The sequence below is a fragment of the Pan paniscus genome, chromosome X, assembly GCF_029289425.2.
Source record: "Pan paniscus chromosome X, NHGRI_mPanPan1-v2.0_pri, whole genome shotgun sequence".
NCBI lineage: Eukaryota > Metazoa > Chordata > Mammalia > Primates > Hominidae > Pan > Pan paniscus.
In genome coordinates this window covers 34,193,503-34,214,684 of record NC_073272.2, presented here as the reverse complement: position 1 = coordinate 34,214,684, position 21,182 = coordinate 34,193,503, and the positions used below count along the sequence as shown (strand labels likewise).

General features: G+C 34.0%; 1 protein-coding gene across 1 annotated transcript in view; it reads left to right on the top strand.

The window, feature by feature from the left end:
* The window catches only part of DMD (dystrophin), a 2,218,635-nt gene that overhangs the window by 933,877 nt on the left and 1,263,576 nt on the right, over nucleotides 1-21,182 (top strand). The window contains exons 31-33 of the mRNA XM_063601607.1: nucleotides 17,267-17,377; nucleotides 17,773-17,946; nucleotides 20,986-21,141. Coding sequence (XP_063457677.1) covers nucleotides 17,267-17,377; nucleotides 17,773-17,946; nucleotides 20,986-21,141 — 441 coding nt within the window. The remainder of the gene's footprint in view (nucleotides 1-17,266; nucleotides 17,378-17,772; nucleotides 17,947-20,985; nucleotides 21,142-21,182) is intronic.

Below are 21,182 nucleotides of genomic sequence, written 5' to 3'. Positions count from 1 at the left end.
CACCGTGTGGTGCACTGAGAGTTTTGCTAGTTAATTTGAATCTGTTAGAGCATTATTTTTTTCTGCATTTTAAGATCGTTTGAGATCCTCAGATATAAAAGCTATTGCACTAAGGAAATGCATACTATATGTATAACTTTCTGACAACCATACTCTTGTTATATATAAATGTAGATGTAGATCAGGATGCTTCTTTACATTCACATTTGCATTTATTACTATAGGAAAGAAAAGAGCTGCTCACTTCCTTAGTGAGTTCATTGATCAGTTATTTCTCTGGGCCCTCAGATTCTGAATTGGATTTAAAATTATTTTGCTTATTTTAGTGACATGAGCTTACCTACAGAAGCAAAGCTTAAACTTTTAGAAAATAAAGCTGCCTGCTGCAAGGATGTAACAGCATGTGTTGGCCCAGGAGTATTTTATTTCAAAAGATAACACTTAGCCAATTCACAGTCTTTTTTTTTTAATACTTTTAAGTTTTAGGGTACCTGTGCACAACGTGCATGTTAGTTACATATGTATACATGTGCCATGTTGGTGCGCTACACCCATTAACTCGTCATTTAACATTAGGTATATCTCCTAATGCTATCCCTCCCCCTTCCCCCCACCCCACAACAGGCCCCGGTGTGTGATGTTCCCCTTCCTGTGTCCATGTGTTCTCATTGTTTTGGTACCAGTACCATGCTGTTTTGGTTACTGTAGCCTTGTAGTATACAGAAAAAGAGAATTTTAGACCAATATCCCTGATGAACATCGATGCAAAAATCCTCAATAAAATACTGGCAAACCGAATCCAGCAGCACATCAAAAAGCTTATGCACCATGACCAAGTGGGCTTCATCCCTGGGATGCAAGGCTGGTTCAATATATGCAAATCACTAAACGTAATCCAGCATATAAACAGAACCAAAGACACAAACCACATGATTATCTCAATAGATGCAGAAAAGGCCTTTGACAATATTCAGCTACCCCTCATGCTAAAAACTCTCAATAAATTAGGTATTGATGGGACGAATCTCAAAATAATAAGAGCTATCTATGACGAACCCACAGCCAATATCATACTGAATGGGCAAAAACTGGAAGCATTCCCTTTGAAAACTGGCACAAGACAGGGATGCCCTCTCTCACCACTCCTATTCAACATACTGTTGGAAGTTCTGGCCAGGGCAATCAGGCAGGAGAAGGAAATAAAGGGTATTCAATTAGGAAAAGAGGAAGTCAAATTGTCCCTGTTTGCAGATGACATGATTGTATATCTAGAAAACCCCATCATCTCAGCCCAAAATCTCCTTAAGCTGATAAGCAACTTCAGCAAAGTCTCAGGATACAAAATCAATGTGCAAAAATCACAAGCATTCTTATACACCAATAACAGACAAACAGAGAGCCAAATCATGAGTGAACTCCCATTCACAATTGCTTCAAAGAGAATAAAATACCTAGGAATCCAACTTACAAGGGATGTGAAGGACCTCTTCAAGGAGAACTACAAACCACTGCTCAATGAAATAAAAGAGGATACAAACAAATGGAAGAACATTCCATGCTCATGGGTAGGAAGAATCAATATCGTGAAAAAGGCCCTACTGCCCAAGGTAATTTATAGATTCAATGCCATCCCCATCAAGCTACCAATGACTTTCTTCACAGAATTGGAAAAAAATTCTTTAAAGTTCATATGGAACCAAAAAAGAGCCCGCATCGCCAAGTCAATCCTAAGCCAAAAGAACAAAGCTGGAGTCATCACGCTACCTGACTTCAAAGTATACTACAAGGCTACAGTAACCAAAACAGCATGGTACTGGTACCACAGTCTTCAATTAAATTATATGACCACAACATCAAACTACCCAGTGTCAGCTCATTTAATGAGAGATTTTATTAAAGTACAAAATTAAGAAAAGATTTATTAAAACAGAATAAAGCAAATGGGGAAAACTCTTCTAGATATGGAAATATATCTTAGAAAACAGAAACTAGAATTATTTCCAAAGTACTATGATTAAAAATGTAACAACCTGTGCGTGTTCCTTGGAAATAATTAAAAAATTAAATCACGAAATTGTATAACTGCAAAGAAACACATGGAACAAATTTAGTCATTTACTGTTCAATTTTTCAGAACTATGTATTGAAGCACAGAGTTTAGTTTTGGCACCTAAAATCCTATAGCAACAGTCTAAGTAACCATACTGAACCCCAGAGCAGTCAAATCAAATCTTTAGGTGGATTCGGTCTTCAGAATTTTCGGAAACTTTTACTCATTCTAATGTGTAGCTAATTGGAGAATGGCTTTGGATGGTTCCCTACTAGTAATGACTAAATTGTTCCAGAGTATTTTTCATACGACATTTTCTATCACTCTTTCATAAAGATGCTCTTCTATGACTGTGTCAACGTTTCAATGGGAGGGAGTAAGAGTGGCAGTCAAACTACTGGTGAGATTCTCTCCTATTTTGATTTTTTCCTCTAATGGAAAACGGGTGATGGAAGAAAATATAGCTGAGAGCTATCGCACAAATTTTAATGTAGACAAATAGAATGTTCAATATAGATGTTTGAGGCTGAACTCAGCTTGGCTTTCTTCAATTCATTTTTTTCTAACCCCATTTGTTAACATGTCAATTAACTTGCATATGGCTCTTAATCATTTTAGGGGACAGTGACAACTATGTTTAAATAGCTACTTAAATGTCTTGTAATTTTTAAAATTACAAAGATACTTTCACATATACGATTTTTTTCCTTTTCTACTAATTTTAGTTTTGAATCTTTGATATGTAAGAACAACCCAACATGGGCACCTGTTGAAAGTCACCATGTCCTTAAGTGTTGATGCACATTTTGTAGGGGAAAACATGGCCCTGTTGCTTAAATTACTGCAAGCAAGAGCAGAGTTGCTTAGCAGTGGCTCCACTAGCTTTACTATTCTATTTGTTTTTTCCCAAAGAATTCTGATCTCATTTTTTGTAACCTCGTGTCCCACATAGTAGATTTATGAGCAGGAATAGAGGAAGGAAACAAATTACCTTCAAGGAAGAGTGCCTCAAAATTAAATATTGAAAAATACTGCCGTTGTTTGCTCACCAAGCTAGGACGTCAGGTGTTCCAGAGTCCACTACAGACCAGACTTCCTCCTTCTGTCTCTTTTTCCCTCCCATTAACAATGTGAGTACAATTTAGAAAAGAGGGGATTTTTAAACCAAAGAAAGCTATTAATTTAAACTAATTACGTTAAATGCACATTAAAAAGAATTCATAATTGCAATCTTCCCGTGTTTATTAAAGAAGCTAAATCTTATAACTCACATTAAATATAATCGGTCATCTTTAAATGTAAACATTCCAAGCTATCAAAATCAATGGCTTAAAAATAAAGATATAACTGCAGATTTTGGTCTATCAGATTGAGCTTTTGATTTCATTAAGGAATAAAACAGACTCTTATAGTGTAAATAGGCATATTTGATTGCCAAACGAGTTGGAACAGTGTAACTTTACAGTCTGCTTTATTGATTTATGAGTTAGACAGCAGAAACCTGCAAAGGGAATTTATGTGATAATTGGATAATTTGGTCAAAGAAGAAAAAAATGGAGAACTAATCCAGAGATTTGGGTTCAAATATTAAAACCTATCTAGCCATAGATGTAGACTTTTTATTTTCTTTTTACACAGCCCAGTAGATGGTAAACCTAGTGCATTTAATTTTGAATCTGTTCTAACATTGAAAGGCCACCCCTATGTGTTGCTATACAGAACTTATTACTCTCCATTTAAGAATAACTTGTTAGTTTCATATGTTTAATAGTGTGGGAAACAGTCATAAACACAAGTTGTAAGAAATGTAAAATACTAGAAACTTGCCACACGTCACTGTCTGTACTTGGAAAACCTGTACAGTATTATGTCCTCACGGGCTATATGATAAAGATATAGATTTCTTTCATATTATTTTGATGTGTACATTTTAAGTCTGCAATTAAACTATAGTATGCTTTTGTAAAAATCTATCTACAAATTCTACATATAAGGATGAAATTATTAAAATTAATGGCAAAAACTGCAATTACTTTTGCACCAGTCTAATAACATCACGCTACAGCCACAGTGAACACTATTGCAACACTCTGAATATTTTGAAGTGATCCAAATTTATCCTGTTATTTCCCAATTTTGTCTTAAGCAAATGAATATTTACTTCAGAGATAGCACACAGAAAATTTATCGATCTAAAATGCACAGCCAGATAACACTTAGCATAACATATTATGTTTTATTTTTCTTTCAGCGTTTATCGTGATTGTTAAATCTTTTATTTGCTTTTTAAAAATTTTCCCCATCTATTCCCATTCTCTACCCACTAAAGTTCAGCTGTAAGACCGTGGGCCACCCAGCAGATTTCTAACAAATAGCTGGCAAATTTATTGAATTCCACCGAGGTTCAGTCACTAAGTATGTGTCAGACAAATGTGATAGGCAGTGTAAAATTTAAAATGTGAATAAGCCTAACGTGGTCCTTGCCATCTTGCCACTCATTAGATAGCACCAAAGAAAGATAAAATTTAGAAATTGCTGGCCACTCACGTTTACCATAATAGTGAAGAACCATTTTTCCAATGGAACTTAATAGTATCATAAAGACATCTTGTCATAATGCCTTATGATTGCCCAACTTTGAAGCTCTGAAAACCTTTCCAAAATACTTTAAATAGTATAAAATGGAACTCTTCACATGAAAAGGAAAGACTGATGGAAAATATATATTTTAGCCTCTTTATGTATTACCTAGTTTTTAAGGGTTATACCATGTGAATATCTAATATTTTGAAAGCATTCACGTTATTTGGTAATTACAGCAGCCTGATGAGGTATAAAAGTTGTGTTTAAGGGAATATTTGAAAACACTAGATGAATGGTTGAGGCATGGGTTGAGAACAGGATGTGAATGAAAATGGACACAAAGGTTTAGGGGTTAATAAAAAATGTCGTAAAGTTGGATTGTGGTGATATATACATGACTCTTATAAATTTCCTAAAGTTCATTGACTATATGTTTAAAATGAAAATTTTATTGTATGTAAATTGTACCTCAAAGTTGTTTTTAAAACCCTGTTGAATAGAGAATATATCAACTACTATTATATATTTAAAAAGATAATTTAAGGTTACCATCAACTTTTTCACTCTATTATTTTGATGCATAGCGAAGGGTGAAATGTGATGAATGTTGTTAAATAACCTGGAATTAACTTAAATGGTAGATATTTATTGATGGCGTACTGATGTCCGCAAGAGCTTACATAGTAATATCATAATGTTCCCATTGTTTACATTCTATTCCATTTAATGAATTTTAATGCTAAAGCATTTTTACTGAAGCTGATATTTTAACTCAGATCTGCTTTCTCCACTTTAATAATTAGCCCTTTATTAAGTGAAAATTAACCTACAACAAGTACAATCTCCCAATTATTTCTAGGCAGCATTCCAAAAGGTTCCCTAGAGTTTGATTTACTCATTTATCTATTTTGAAAAGTAACCATAATTACTTGAAAATACGTTATTTCTATTTTCAGTGTTTGTAGGCACGTAGTAGATGTATAAACGTTACATGAGATATTTTGATACAGGCATGCAACGTGTAGCAATCAAATCAGGGTAAATGGGGTATCTATCACCTTAAGCATCTATCCTTTGTGATATAAAAAATTCAGTTGTACTCTTTTAGTTTATTTTAAAATGTAGAATCAAATTACTTTTTTATTATGGTCATCCTGTTTTAGCAAATACTAGGTCTTGCTCATTATTTCTAATTTTTGTACCCATTAACCATCCCCACTTCCTCCCCAACCCCTGACTACTCTTCCCAGCCTCTAGTAAGGATCCTTCTACTCTCTATCTCCATAGTTCAATTATCTTAATTTTTAGCTCCCACAAATAACTGAGAACATGGGATGTTTGTCTTTCTGTGACTGGCTTATTTCACTTAACGTAATAACGTACAATTCCATCCATGTTATTGCAAATGACAGGACGTCATTCTTTTTATGGCTGAATAGTACTGTATTGTGTATAGGTACCATATTTTCTTTTTTTTTTTATTATACTTTAAGTTTTAGGGTACATGTGCACATTGTGCAGGTTAGTCACATATGTATACATGTGCGATGCTGGTGCGCTGCGCCCACTAACTCGTCATCTAGCATTAGGTATATCTCCCAATGATATCCCTCCCCCCTCCCCCCACCCCACAACAGTCCCCAGAGTGTGATATTCCCCTTCCTGTGTCCATTTGATCTCGTTGTTCAATTCCCACTTATGAGTGAGAATATGCGGTGTTTGGTTTTTTGTTCTTGCGATAGTTTACTGAGAATGATGATTTCCAATTTCATCCATGTCCCTACAAAGGACATGAGCTCATCATTTTTTATGGCTGCGTAGTATTCCATGGTGTATATGTGCCACATTTTCTTAATCCAGTCTATCATTGTTGGACATTTGGGTTGGTTCCAAGTCTTTGCTATTGTGAATAATGCCGCAATAAACATACGTGTGCATGTGTCTTTATAGCAGCATGATTTATAGTCCTTTGGGTATATACTCAGTAATGGGATGGCTGTGTCAAATGGTATTTCTAGTTCTAGATCCCTGAGGAATCGCCACACTGACTTCCACAATGGTTGAACCAGTTTACAGTCCCACCAACAGTGTAAAAGTGTACCTGTTTCTCCACATCCTCTCCAGCACCTGTTGTTTCCTGACTTTTTAATGATTGCCATTCTAACTGGTGTGAGATGGTATTTCATTGTGGTTTTGATTTACATTTCTCTGATGGCCAGTGATGATGAGCATTTTTTCATGTGTTTTTTGGCTGCAGGGGTACAAGGAGGAACTGGTACCATTCCTTCTGAAACTATTCCAATCAATAGTTTGGAATAGAAAAAGAGGGAATCCTCCCTAACTCATTTTATGAGGCCAGCATCATTCTGATACCAAAGCCGGGCAGAGACACAACCAAAAAAGAGAATTTTAGACCAATATCCTTGATGAACATTGATGAAAAAATCCTCAATAAAATACTTGCAAAACGAATCCAGCAGCACATCAAAAAGCTTATCCACCATGATCAAGTGGGCTTCATCCTTGGGATGCAAGGCTGGTTCAATATATGCAAATCAATAAATGTAATCCAGCATATAAACAGAGCCAAAGACAAAAACCACAGGATTATCTAAATAGATGCAGAAAAAGCCTTTGACAAAATTCAACAACGCTTCATGCTAAACATTCTCAATAAATTAGGTATTGATGGGACGTATTTCAAAATAATAAGAGCTATCTATGACAAACCCACAGCCAATATCATACTGAATGGGCAAAAACTGGAAGCATTCCCTTTGAAAACTGGCACAAGACAGGGATGCCCTCTCTCACCACTCCTATTCAACATAGTGTTGGAAGTTCTGGCCAGGGCAATTAGGCAGGAGAAGGAAATAAAGGGTATTCAATCAGGAAAAGAGGAAGTCAATTTGTCCCTGTTTGCAGACGACATGATTGTATATCTAGAAAACCATATTTTCTTTATCCATTCGTTTTTTAATGGACATTTAGGTTGCTTCCAAATCTTGACTTTTGTGAACAGTGCCGCAATAAAACACGGGAGTACAGATATTTCTTCAATGTACTGATTTTCTTTCTTTTGGGTATATACACAGCAGTGGGATTGCTGGATTGTATGGTAGCTCTGTTTACAGTTTTTTGAGGAATCTCAAAACTTGTTTTCCATAGTGGTTGTACTAGTTTACATTCCTACCAGCAGTGTATGAGGGTTCCCTTTTCTCCATATCCTCGCCAACATTTGTTATTGCTTGTTTTATAAATGAAACCATTTGAGTTGAAGTGAGATTATATCTCACTGTGGTTTTGATTTACATTTCTGTTATGATCAGTGATATTGAGACCCTTTTCATATTCCCGTTGGTCATTTATCTTCTTTCAAAAAAAAGTCTATTCAGATATTTTGCCCATTTTTAATCAGATTATTAGTTTTTTCCTATAGAGTTGTTTGAGCTCTTTATATATTCTAGTTATTGATCCCTTGTCAGATGGGTAGTTTGGAAATATTTTCTCCCATTCCATGGGTTGTCTCTTCACTTTGTGGGTTTTATGCTTTGTTGTGAAGAAGATTTTTAACTTGGTGTGTTACTATTTGTCCATTTTTGCTTTGGTTGCCTGTGCTTGTGTGGTATGGTTCAAGAATTTCTTGCCTAGACCAATGTTCTGGAGGTTTCTCCCAAAGTTTTCTTGTGGTAGTTTCATAATTTGAGGTCTTAGATTTAAGTATTTAATCCATTTTGATTTGATTTCTGTATACGGTTCAAGATAGAGGTCTGGTTTTATTCTGCATTTCGATATCCAATTTTCCCAGCACCATTTATTGAAGGACTCCTTTCCCCAAAGTGTGTTCTTGGCACTTTGTCAAAAATTAGGTCCCTGTAGATGTATGGATTTATCTCTGCGTTCTCTATTCTGTTCTATTGGTCTGTGTGTTTGCACTTAAGCCAGTACCATGCTGTTTGGGTTACTATAGCTGTGTAGTATAATTTAAAGTTAGGTAAAGTGATTCCTCCAGTTTCATTCTTTTTTGCTTAGGATATATTTGGCTATTCTGGGTCTTCTGCAGTTCCATATAAATTTTAAGATTGTTTTTTCTATTTCTGTGAAGAATGTCATTGTTAGAAAATACATTATTATAATGAACTCTTCTATTATCGTTGTCATTATTATGACTAAGCGTAACATCGTTTCTCAGGTATATTACAAGTAATAATTATACACCATGTCCAATTTTTTATTTTTAAACGGTTCTGTGGTCAAGATTACGCAGAAAAATTTATATGCTTTACTTCTCTGCTGGAGATTTTTGACCCACTTTTTTTTATTTTCAAAAATAAAAGTTTAACCTAAATTTGATAAGAAGCCACAGACACTTTTTCCTCCAGAAATATGTTGATATACCACAAAACTCATATGTCAAGGAACAATGTAGGGGAGACACTGAAACAGACTGTTTCCTTTGGCCTATTGCATATTTCTGATAAAAGTCAAAACTTCTTTAGCTGACAAAATTTAATTTAAAGGTAATATTTTTCTAAGTAACTCAACTTGGGGGGGGGTTTAAAAAAAGAGTTGTAAAAAGCTGTGTGAATTTCTTCTTTTTTTTACTTGTTGAATTATTATAAAGTATAACCTGAAACTTTTCAACATTTTTTTTCTATGAAAATAATTACATTTCTTGCATTTTCCTATCTTTGGAAAGTACATATCATCCCAAATCTTTTGGTATATTTTGTTTCTTTCGTTTTCTAAGTACGTGTGATATGTGGCCATTTCCCTTTCTTGAAAATAACAATTTCCAAATTACTGTCTCTTTCAAAATTACTAATCTAACAGTGGTACGTTCCTCCATCAATCAGTAGTCTCAACATGAAGTATTTTAATATCTTTTACTAAAATATTTTCTTATTTTCTCTAAATTTTTCCTTTCTTTGACACCACAGAAACTCCAATAATTATTTGATATCATTTTCTTCATTCTGTTAAATACTTTAGCCTGCTGCAGTATAATTTTGCTGGCCATTTTCTGTTACTATAGATATGAGAATGGTTTGATGAGGTAAAGCATGATTTTAAAAACAGCCCTGCTCTCTGCTCAGTTAACTGTAAAGTCCTGTATTTAAAATGTGATTAATGTTTGAATGATTTTTTGGTTCTATAATTTTGCCCTTTACCATATTCAATGGAAAAATGGTTAATTTGATTTCACTTGTTTTATTTTCCTACTTTGAATATATAGTGCTGTGAACATAATTACTGCATGCTCAAATGCCTTTTTTATAATGGAATGTTGAGATAAGCTCAAATGTCTTTTTTAATATAATGGAAAGATGATATAATTTGCTTTATATTACTTGACTTTGATGAAGAAAATCTAGTGATTCTGAAAGGTACTGGATTGAGAACACCTCATAGAGCATATGTGAGTGTTCACATCAGTATCCGTGATTTGCTATGTCCTCTCACTTTGTTTCCGTTAGAGTTTACTGATTTTATACGAAGCCAGGCTGATAATTTCACAAGAATAGTTGTTTGTGGTTGGTTTATTTGTTTTCTTCAAATGCTTACTATCCATATCCCACTAGATGTATATATTAGGTGAAAATATAACTCAAATTATACATCCCTCACATCTTTAGGACAACTTAGAAATCTAGTAGACAAGTATAGAGATCATTTTCCTTCGGATTAAATCTTCTATCCCCAACGTTTTCTTCCACAATTTTATTTTCTTTCATCATATTCTCATAATGTCAAAAAAGAAAATGATTACATTGTCTTTTTTTATGAGTGATTTTTACATAGGAGATTGTTCTTCCCAGAAGTTTCAATAATATTCTATTATTTGTACAAGTTACTTATCTATTTCACAATAAGCCTGCACTAAAGTGCTAAGCATTTTTTACTTATGTGGTTCCAGAATAAAATTCTGACGAGGTTAGGTAAAGTAGCTGGTAAAAGATATCCTAAGTACAAGCTAAAAGTTAATTACAATTTAAATGTAAATTTTGTGGAATTAATGTGTAAAGATGCTGGCAAATATGTGTCATGCATGTTTTACAGCTTACCCATAGTAGAATCAATTGGAAATATAAGTACATTTTATTTTATAATTTTAGTAATGAATTGAATTATTATTAATGAATATGTTAAGTATATTCGATAGCCTTTTTCCAAATCTACTTGTGTGATACACTCTGGCAAAAAAAAGCAAAAGAATAATATCTGCAAAGTGTTGTATGATTCTTGGATATACACAATATATATTAATAAATATTCTGAGAAGTTCTGTAGTATAGACACATGTTCATCTTCAATTTCCAAAATATGTTTAACCACTGAGTTCTTTTTAATGCATAATCTACTCAATGCATAAAGAAAATTTTATCTCTAATCATATTGGAACAGTACTACAAACATGCGAATTTCACTAGAAATGCCTATACATTATGATAAAAGTCTCACTTTTATATGATGTTCAATGATGATTTTTTTCAATGTTAATAATTTTAGTGGTGGCGACCTTTCTAAAAACGCAGAAGCTCATCCTCAACAGTTTTTCTAACTATTTAATGGAAATATGTATATTTCGAATTCCATGGAATGCTTTGCATTGAGCTCCAAATTGCCCAACATTCCTCTCACAGGTTACTTGGTTCTTCATGTCCCCTGCCAACAGATAAAAGTCGAGTGTTTGGTTATATGTAAGCTATTGTTGTTCCTATTATTTATGACTTATGACAACAATATGACTCATTTGGGAAAATGTGGAACTTATCAGGAAGGCCTGTGTTGCAATGATCACTTACGCTATCTTTGCTTTGCTTTGTAATGCTGAGCTTCTAGAATTTCCAGGGGCAGTTTTTGAAAAAAAAATTATAAATAGAAAATTAAATGCTGGTTTATAGAAGGGTCTCTTGCAAGTGAGAGGCACTGAAACTTAAGGTTCTATAGCTTCATACTAATTCCTCATCTAGATAGTAATTCTTACTAACTCACATTCAGTCTTTCCTTCCATTAAATTAAGCACACACACTCTGCATGCCCCAAGCCTAATCTTTGCTAGCTTGTCTCCTACAGCCTAAAATAAGATCCTATATTCTTATTCTCTGACCCTCCAAAACCCTTTCTCAGCCATATGCTAGTTAAATCATGTAAATTTCCTAAAAATCACCAGATTATACAGCAGATATTAATACTTATCTTTCTGATCACAGAGCATGGGTTTTTCTGTTTTTAAAATTTTTTAAAATTATACTTTAAATTCTAGGATACGTGTGCACAACATGCAGGTTTGTTACATATGTATACATGTGACATGTTGGTGTGCTGCACCCATTAACTTGTTATTTACATTAGGTATATTTCCTAATGCTGTCCCTCCCCCCCTGCCCCCATCCCACGCCAGGCCCTGGTGTGTGATGTTAGTTTTTCTATTACATTGCATAATTTCTGCTTTGTAATTTACTTATATATCTACAGTCTGCCTCTTAAAATAAGGCTTCTGTAAGTATAGGGGCAACAGTTTTGTTCTCACTGTGTGGAATTGAGTAGTAGAAGCTGAACGATTTGTTGAATTAAATTAACTAAATGCTATGAACATACGAATAAGATTAAATTTCTCTTTTTTCCCACAAATGTCCATTTGGAGGATACTTTTATTTTAAAATCATAATTAAAGCGGCAGTATAATTGTTAAAGGGCAGCAAGTTTGTTACTTCCTAGTTATGTTACCTTGGGCATGTTGATGTTTCTACCTTCATTTGTACATGAAGATGATAAATAGTTACGTTAATATGATTAGGAGATGGAATTAATTATATAAAGTGTTAGTACATAAGTTCCCACAAATATCTGCGGTGGTGAGGATACTGATGATGATTTCTTTTATTTTTTATTTTTTTGTTTTTTGCTCTTCTTTGACCACTCCGGTATAAAAGGTTAAAGGACTATGTGTATACTTCATTTTTTCCTCTACTGACCTTGGAGGCTAAGGGGATGGAAAAAATTTTAAATACATGTACACAGATATGATTACAGATGTATAATTTGGGCCCTCTACCCTCTCTGAGTATATTCTTATTTTTTAAAATCAGTTTCCTTTCACAGTCTCCACAATTGCTATTGAACTTTCATCACTTTGATTTAAATTCCACCTTGATTCTCTCCTCTCATCCTCAGTAGATACCTAGGGTTTTGTGCTTACGAGGAAATGACATGTTATATCACTGATAACTTATAACTAAATATTTGTGCAAATAACATGGACAGGTATTTTTACATATACTGTCACATCTGATCTTTTTGACCAAAACCAATGTAGTTGACTACTGAAGAAATGAGAATTTCTCAGATAAGAAAACTTCATTGCTGGCTTGCTATTATCATTCTTGGGCTAGACATGAGAAAATCAAGGTTCAGAACATGTTGATGCTTTGCCCAAGGTGGCAAGAGAGAGCCCTGAAATTTAAATCCTGGTTACTGTTAACATGATTTCACACTGATACTCTGAGAGCACCAAGCAGGAAGCATTCAGCTTCTTGCGTCTTCACATCTTACTTTTGTTTTCTGAAAAAGAGCCACCTCTCCTCCTGTTGATATTTTCCGTTGGCCCTGAGCTTTGTGCTTCACTCTGGTTTTCTTGCTTTAAACAGGTTTTTTTAAAATCAAGTTTATCTTCTTACATTTAAAAAAAATCACTTTATGTGTTGGCTTCTTTCACGTAGCCTTAAAGTATGTTCAAGTCTGATTGACCTGAATTTTATTATGTGTGGAGACAAAAGTCTGCAAAAGTAATTTAAACTATTTTTATTAGAGTGCTCCTTGATCCTTAATCAGGCCAGCCCTTGAAAATACGATTTCTGCTCTCGTCATCCACTTCTCTCTTCTAGCTGCAATGGTCATTGACGAGCTCATGTACCCTGATTACTATTGATCCCATTGAACCTATCTCAAACTGTCACTGTTGACCTCTCTCTCTCATTCTTAAAATTCTCACATCAATTGATGTGAGATTTTCTCTCTTTTCTAGTTCTTCTTTTCTTTCTCTTTGACTGTTCTTTCTCTTTATTTGGTGCTTTTCTTTCCATGTCAGTTAAATTTGTGTTCTCCATGGTTCTCTCTTTGTTCTCTCTTCCTGCTTTCCTCTAACGCTTGAAAACACTGAAAAAAATACATATTATACAAATGTACCGTTTCCCTCTCTCTCTCTGTACAGACACACATAGTGATTATTAAAATGCAAACTCACTTCAACATACTGCTGATTTACAGTCTCATTTCCTCCCTATGAATTTCCTTAGTTATCGGATTAAATATTAGCAATAAAACTACTGTTATCTGTGATTATGATCAATTTCAAATTTTGAAATTTATCTTCGTGATCAAAATAGTGGTAACCATTCATTTGGGACATAAAGTTATTTAATACCTGATTTCTACCTACATTTCTTGTTAAATTTTGCCAAACTCCTTATGCTCTTCAGTGCCCTGTCTCCACACCTTGTCTCTCTTCAACCAGAAATGCTTTTGTTTTTACAACTCCTATATCCTTGCGTATCTAGTATGCATATACAGTATTTAGGACTCTCATTTAGAAGTAACAAAATTGAAGTAACTAAAGCAAAACAAATGAGAGAGAAAGGTTTTTCATGTGGAAACAGGAATGTGTCATAGAATCCAAGGGCAGTAATAAAGTTTTGACTCAAGAAGGGACTAATGCCTGTGTTTTGGTTATTTATGATAGCCATTTATTATTCCCACTAATGGTTTTGCGTGTTGAGAAAGCTCACCTGGATGGTTCTCTTTTGTGGTTTCTTATGTGATTTTAGTCCATTGTTGTCTGATACTATAGTAACCTGAATGCTCAACTGGGTGAACGTCCAAGATCACTCATTCACATGCCTAGCAGTTTTTGGCTGAAAGCCTTGTTGTGATTGTTGCTGAAGCACTTATCCATGGCCTTTCGATGTTACTTAGCTTTCTCAGAGCATAATACGTTGGATGGATTCTAAAAGGGAGCACCCTAAGAGTGACTGTTCTAAAAAGATAGATGGGGAAGCTGCCAGGCCACTTAAGGACTTTTGCCATAACTGGCACTTGGACTATATTCTATTGGTCAAAGCAGTCAAAGAGTCAACCAAGATTTAAAGAGCTGAAGAAATAAACTTCACCTCTTGTTGAGGGAGTGGTAAGAGGAGCATGTGCTGTGGGAGCTATTATTGCAGCCTTCTTTCGAAAATGCTATCTACAGGCTGGGCACGGTGGCTCACACCTGTAATCCCAGCACTTTGGGAAGCCGAGGCGGGTGGATCACCTGAGGTCAGGCATTCGAGACCATCCTGACCAACATGGTAAAAGCCTGTCGCTACTAAAAAATATAAAAATTAGCTGAGCATGGTGGTGGGCACCTGTAATCGCAGCTACTTGGTTGGCTGAGGCAGGAGAATCGCTTGAACCTGGGAGGCGGAGGTTGCAGTGAGCCAAGATCGTGCTATTGCATTCCAGCCTGGGTGACAGAGCGAGATTCCATCTCAAAACATAAATAAATAAATAAATAAATAAATAAATAAATAAAGCCATACCGCATTGGAAGCCATCAGTGTTTTTGTTACCACCTCACTCCCTATGCATCTACTTCTTTCTTCTCTCTCTGTTCATGGACCTTTGCTCTTCCTCAATGCACTCTGCAAACTAGGGACTTCATAAGCACAATTTGCTAGTATATGTGACACAATTCAAAGCACTCACAGTTTGACCAGACTCTTCTGTCAGTTCTAATTTTCTGAGAGAGATTCTGATGATTCTCTCTTAACACAAGCATTGTGTATATTCTGATCACCCATAACATGGAGTTGGCCCGAATTACGTGGCACAGACATGGTTGTTACTGGCCCACCTTTTTGAGGAGGATTAACATTTCCAAGATGAAAGGCCCTGGCCATAACCCCTCTAAAGCATCTGTTACTCCCAGCGATGCTTACTCATTATTCAAAGTTCTACTTTAACATCAACTCCCTTATGACATCCTCCGTACAAGCATCACTCCACCCTGCATACTTCCATCAAATTTTATAGATTCTGTGATGTTTCTTGCTCTATAAATAACGTCATGCACCTAGATGGATCCCTACTCCCAGATTCTAGGTTCACGAAACATATCAGTATTTCTCACACAAGGTAGTTATTCAACCAATGAAGATCATCGATATGGTAATAAAATAAGATACATTTATATGCGTATTTTCTCTCATTTGTTTTAAGGCGGAATTCTAACTATTTATGTAATTCATAATTAATTTGCCTCTATAATTGTTAGGATTAATATTCTAAGGAATAATATTGAGGTACATCTGTGAATTTATAACCTTGCATAAGGAGCTCCTTAACCACTTAGCCCATGTTCTTGGTATAATTCTCATTACTCAGTTCAGGGCTATAGTTCTCTCTGGAAACTGTTAAGCAAAACTGATGTTATCTTCTAATGATATGTATCAGAATTTACTCCAATTGGTGTAAATTCACTTACACTAATATACATTATACAAAATGATCTGCATGATAATGTTATGGGCACTCTGGTATAATTTAGTTTCTGCTCTAAATTATAATAATCTAATAATGACTGAGTTTTAAATTAGAATGATTTGACCACTAGTTGATTTTGTATGGATTTGACAGAAATAAATAAATAAATGTATTGTTTTTGTATCCACATGCTGCAGAGATCCCTGCCTATAACTGGCTCAGAAATTCATATGTTAAATGCGGAATATACTTTACAATAGAACTTGATCGAAAATGTCTTTATTGAATATATAAATATTGAAATGTTTTATAGTTATCTAAAATTCAAAATCAGTATCTGCCAGAAGCCATCAAATATCTATCAGACAAATAGCAATACCTGTTTGGGGCATTTAACTTCCATTTCTTAGATTCATAGCTTCCCTGAAATTTAACTGAAATATGGCACATAATGACTGAGTGGACTACACTAAGGCCAGGCACAGTGGCTCACGCCTATAATCACAGCTCTGTGGGAGGCTGAGACAGGAGAATTGCTTAAGACCAGGAGTTAGGGACCAGGCTGGGTCACATAGCAAGACTCTGCCTCTACAAAATAAAATAAAATAAAATAAAAGGAAGGTAATTAAGGAGTATTTTCCACATGCAATTTTCTCATTATATCTCATCCCTGTCACAGTTGGCTGAATCTTACAGATTAACATCATGTCTTTGGTCCGATTTGAGTGTGACTTCAAAGATAAAACATATCAATTCTACATATAATATATAAATTACCTTCGAAAATGATATCTGAAATAGTTGATATTGACTCAAAATGATTATTGCTTTTTTCATAATAATCCCATAGGGAAGAAATAAATCATTTCACTTGGATAATTTATGAAAGTAAAAAATATTTATGATAATTCTATTTAGGTGATCCACCTGCCTCAACCTCCCAAAGTGCTAGGATTATAGGTGTGAACCACCACTCTTGGCCAATTTACGGTCATTTTAAAGGAAGCTACATGGTATAGGTGGTTGAGGAGAATTTCTGAATTTCGTCTTCTTGGAAAGTTAGTTGTTCTTTGTAGAGCATGCTGACTAATAATGCTATCCTCCCAACAGAAAATCCAATCTGATTTGACAAGTCATGAGATCAGTTTAGAAGAAATGAAGAAACATAACCAGGGGAAGGAGGCTGCCCAAAGAGTCCTGTCTCAGATTGATGTTGCACAGGTATATGTTATTTCAGAAACTAAGGAACATGTTTTCGTTGGGCATTATACTCCAGTCTATATTAGACAACTTGATTATTGGCAAGATTGGATTTGAGGACATTATTTGAAAACTACAATTTGATGTCTAAACAATGAGTGTTTTGCTTTCTACATTTTAAAGATAAAATAGGTTAATAAATTACCTTTTATTTAGTATAACATTAAGAAAAACTACTGAATCATTCTCCCAAATGTGTGTTTTCCTGTGTTGGATGAATGGAAAAATACTGCTTTATTTTATTTTTATTTTTCTGTATATCTTCAGAAATAAAGGCAGATCTATCAATAAAAATAGGACCAGTTATTTTTTGAAAGGCAAAATTAAATCAGTGCCTTTTTACACTGTCCTTACAGAAAAAATTACAAGATGTCTCCATGAAGTTTCGATTATTCCAGAAACCAGCCAATTTTGAGCAGCGTCTACAAGAAAGTAAGATGATTTTAGATGAAGTGAAGATGCACTTGCCTGCGTTGGAAACAAAGAGTGTGGAACAGGAAGTAGTACAGTCACAGCTAAATCATTGTGTGGTATGTATTTCTGGTGGCAAATACGCAGGTACCCCTTGACTTTCCTCATTAAGAAGTATCTGCTCTTTTATAAGAGAGAATTGTTTTCAGATAACCATAATAATTATACTATGTAATTTTAAGATTGAGAACAAAAATTGGCACATGTATTGTGGCCTATTCTGTGTGTCTTTTTTTGAGTCTATAATTCTGCTAAGAACTTTGCAGAATATAAAAGGATGTTGCTTGTGTTTAATTTTTATGATTCTTTAAATATATTTTAAATGGAAATCTAGAAAGGAAATATATTAATCTAAAAATAGTAACAACAACAGTAGTTGCAATAATCCTAACAACTTCAGAAATAATGGATGCCAGGTAAACTACGTGACGTACAGAAGTCACCTTTAATTCTTAAGGCTACAGATTACCTGAGAGAATTTAAGGACAAACAGCTGGTGAATGGCAAAGCAAGATTCCAATTCAGATACTCTTATTCCAAACTTTAATAACTTTGCTTTAAACAGCAGTACTGGATATACAGTGAAATGCCTCAAGACAACACCGAATTAAAAGGCATGGAAAGGTACAAATAGCCTAAAGTATAAATCTGATTTAAACTTTATAATATTGAATGGTGTCCTATGTTGCTGTTATTGGAAATTCACCAACTGAGATGATTCCTCTGAAAACAAAGCTGAGGTATGATTGCATCTACTCGAGTAACATAAGTATTATTATAACTCTACATGTACTATCGACCATTAGAGTGGAAAGTCACATAAAATGAAAACACAGAATGTTATTAAAGGGAAAACGAGTCTATTTAGTACTTGATATTTTAAGTATTGTTTCTACATCTACTCCATAATATCAATGAAAAACAGATTCCTTCAGATACATCGTAGTCATATCATGAATGGGGAAATATTTTTCTTTTTAACAAATATCTTAAAATAAATACATATATTTATGTGTGAAAAATATGAGGTATTCTTATTCGATAATATATTTTCATAATTCAAGCTGCATTTTTGTGGTATAATTACTTTAATTATTCTCACCCCCAAAAAGAAACTTGGAATAGAAATGATAGAAAGTAGTTAGTTGATATTAGATGAGTAAGGATAGGAATATATGGGAACATATCCCATCTTAAATTTTGCCAAAAAAAAAAAAGGAAAGCATAAATGACCCAAGTGCCTTATTCATGACTAATATTTGCAAAGTGAGCACTTTTCGTTCTTTTCTAGAAACAGGTCTCTAATGTTACCTTATAAAATGTATCTAACAGTAAATATGAGCTGAAAACAATCTCACCTGTGTCAAGCTGTGACTGTGCCCTGCGTCAGTACAAAGGAAACTGCTCAAGGCACTTGCTCAATTGGTTTCTGGTTGTGGTTTAAATGTCAGGACCAATTGAAGCAGTTCTTTCATAAGAATATCCTTACACTGTTTAGTTTTTTCATTGTTTAAGATGCTTTATGATGTATACCATAATCATAGTCTTGCCTTCAAGACATGTTTGTCTATTTATAAAAGTCTTACTGGCATGAACACAAATATAAATAATATTTCTCCTCTTTGTTTATAAATATTTTACTTGCCTATTGAATGTAACGATGTTAATGGCTAACGGTACCTTGAGGGAACTTTCTTCATCAAAATAAAGCATTTATATTTTTTGAAGTTCAGAGAGTAAATAATTTAGAAAAATCTCTGATTGCAAATTAGCATCGTTGATTTCCAACATAATAATTAATTTCAGTGTTTCCAGATACACAGATATTTTTATATCTTCTAAGAAAAAAGTAAAATGAAGTAAATAATATCATCTGGGAAACTCAGACAAAAGTCATAATTATTAGTGATGAAGGAATGTTAACATCAGTTGTCAAAGAGGATTAATATGGAAATATACATGTAGCATTGATCAGATAATTGTCCAGCCTTTACAAAATGCTTTTTTTTAGACATTACTTTTAAACTGAAAAGAGAAATTAAACCCAATTTTTGTTCTAATTCCATAAAAACAATTACCTACTGGCAGGTTTATTTTTTGGTAATACTAAAATAAGTACTGATTGTTCAGATTTATGACTAAACAAATTAAAGCAGAGATACATAATGTAAACTATTATATATACATGTATACATATATACACACACGTATATATATTTGAATACATGGCTACATACATACAAAGACATATTTTTCTAGGAAAACTACAAAGCAAAATTAAGACATCAAGTGGTGTTGGAGTGGTGTTGGTAGTATAATTGTGAACATAGCTGTCTTCCAAAGTTATGACACTTGTCTTATGATGCTTTTTTATAGCAACCTATGTTTTGTGAAACCGTATGTGTGTGCTTTATAGTTGTGATGTACATGTGAATTGTAAATAATATTTTTATATCTGGTTTTCCTCAGCACTTTTAAGAAAATAAAGTTGTGTAATTTAATTAACATTGAAAATGACCTTACTTTCTTATATATGATACAATATATATTGAAATTATGATGTAGAAATTTAGGTGCTTTACCTTACTAATATGTAAGTACCATGAGAACGATAGTGAATGTGTGTGTTTTGGCCACCACTGACTTCCCAGTGATTCAAATACTATCTGGTTCATAGTAACCACTCAATAAATACCCGATGTATGAGTGAATTAATTCATCCAAATTTATGGCTAGAATTATATAACTCCAACATTTAAAATAGAAGTCATGTAAAATTCAGAATTGACATTTATGTTCTTTGATTGAAGAACTAAATATATATATATCACAAAACACATATATATGATTAACTCTCTGTTTAATAAGAATAGCTGCAAATTTCACATATATGCGTGTGTGTAGACAATTAAAAATAGAAATATTAAATCAACAGAAAGTGCAAAAGCTAGATATTGATCACCGCTGCAAAATGCTACTCTATTAAAATTTCAAACATGGAATAGCAATTAAGGTGATCTCTATTTATTTCTGTTCATAATATTATGAAGTAATTTAACTCTACTGATTATTATGTTTTGTTTTATGTTTAAACTTAGAACTTGTATAAAAGTCTGAGTGAAGTGAAGTCTGAAGTGGAAATGGTGATAAAGACTGGACGTCAGATTGTACAGAAAAAGCAGACGGAAAATCCCAAAGAACTTGATGAAAGAGTAACAGCTTTGAAATTGCATTATAATGAGCTGGGAGCAAAGGTGTGTGCATGCTGAGACCACAAACACTTCTTTCCACTTTC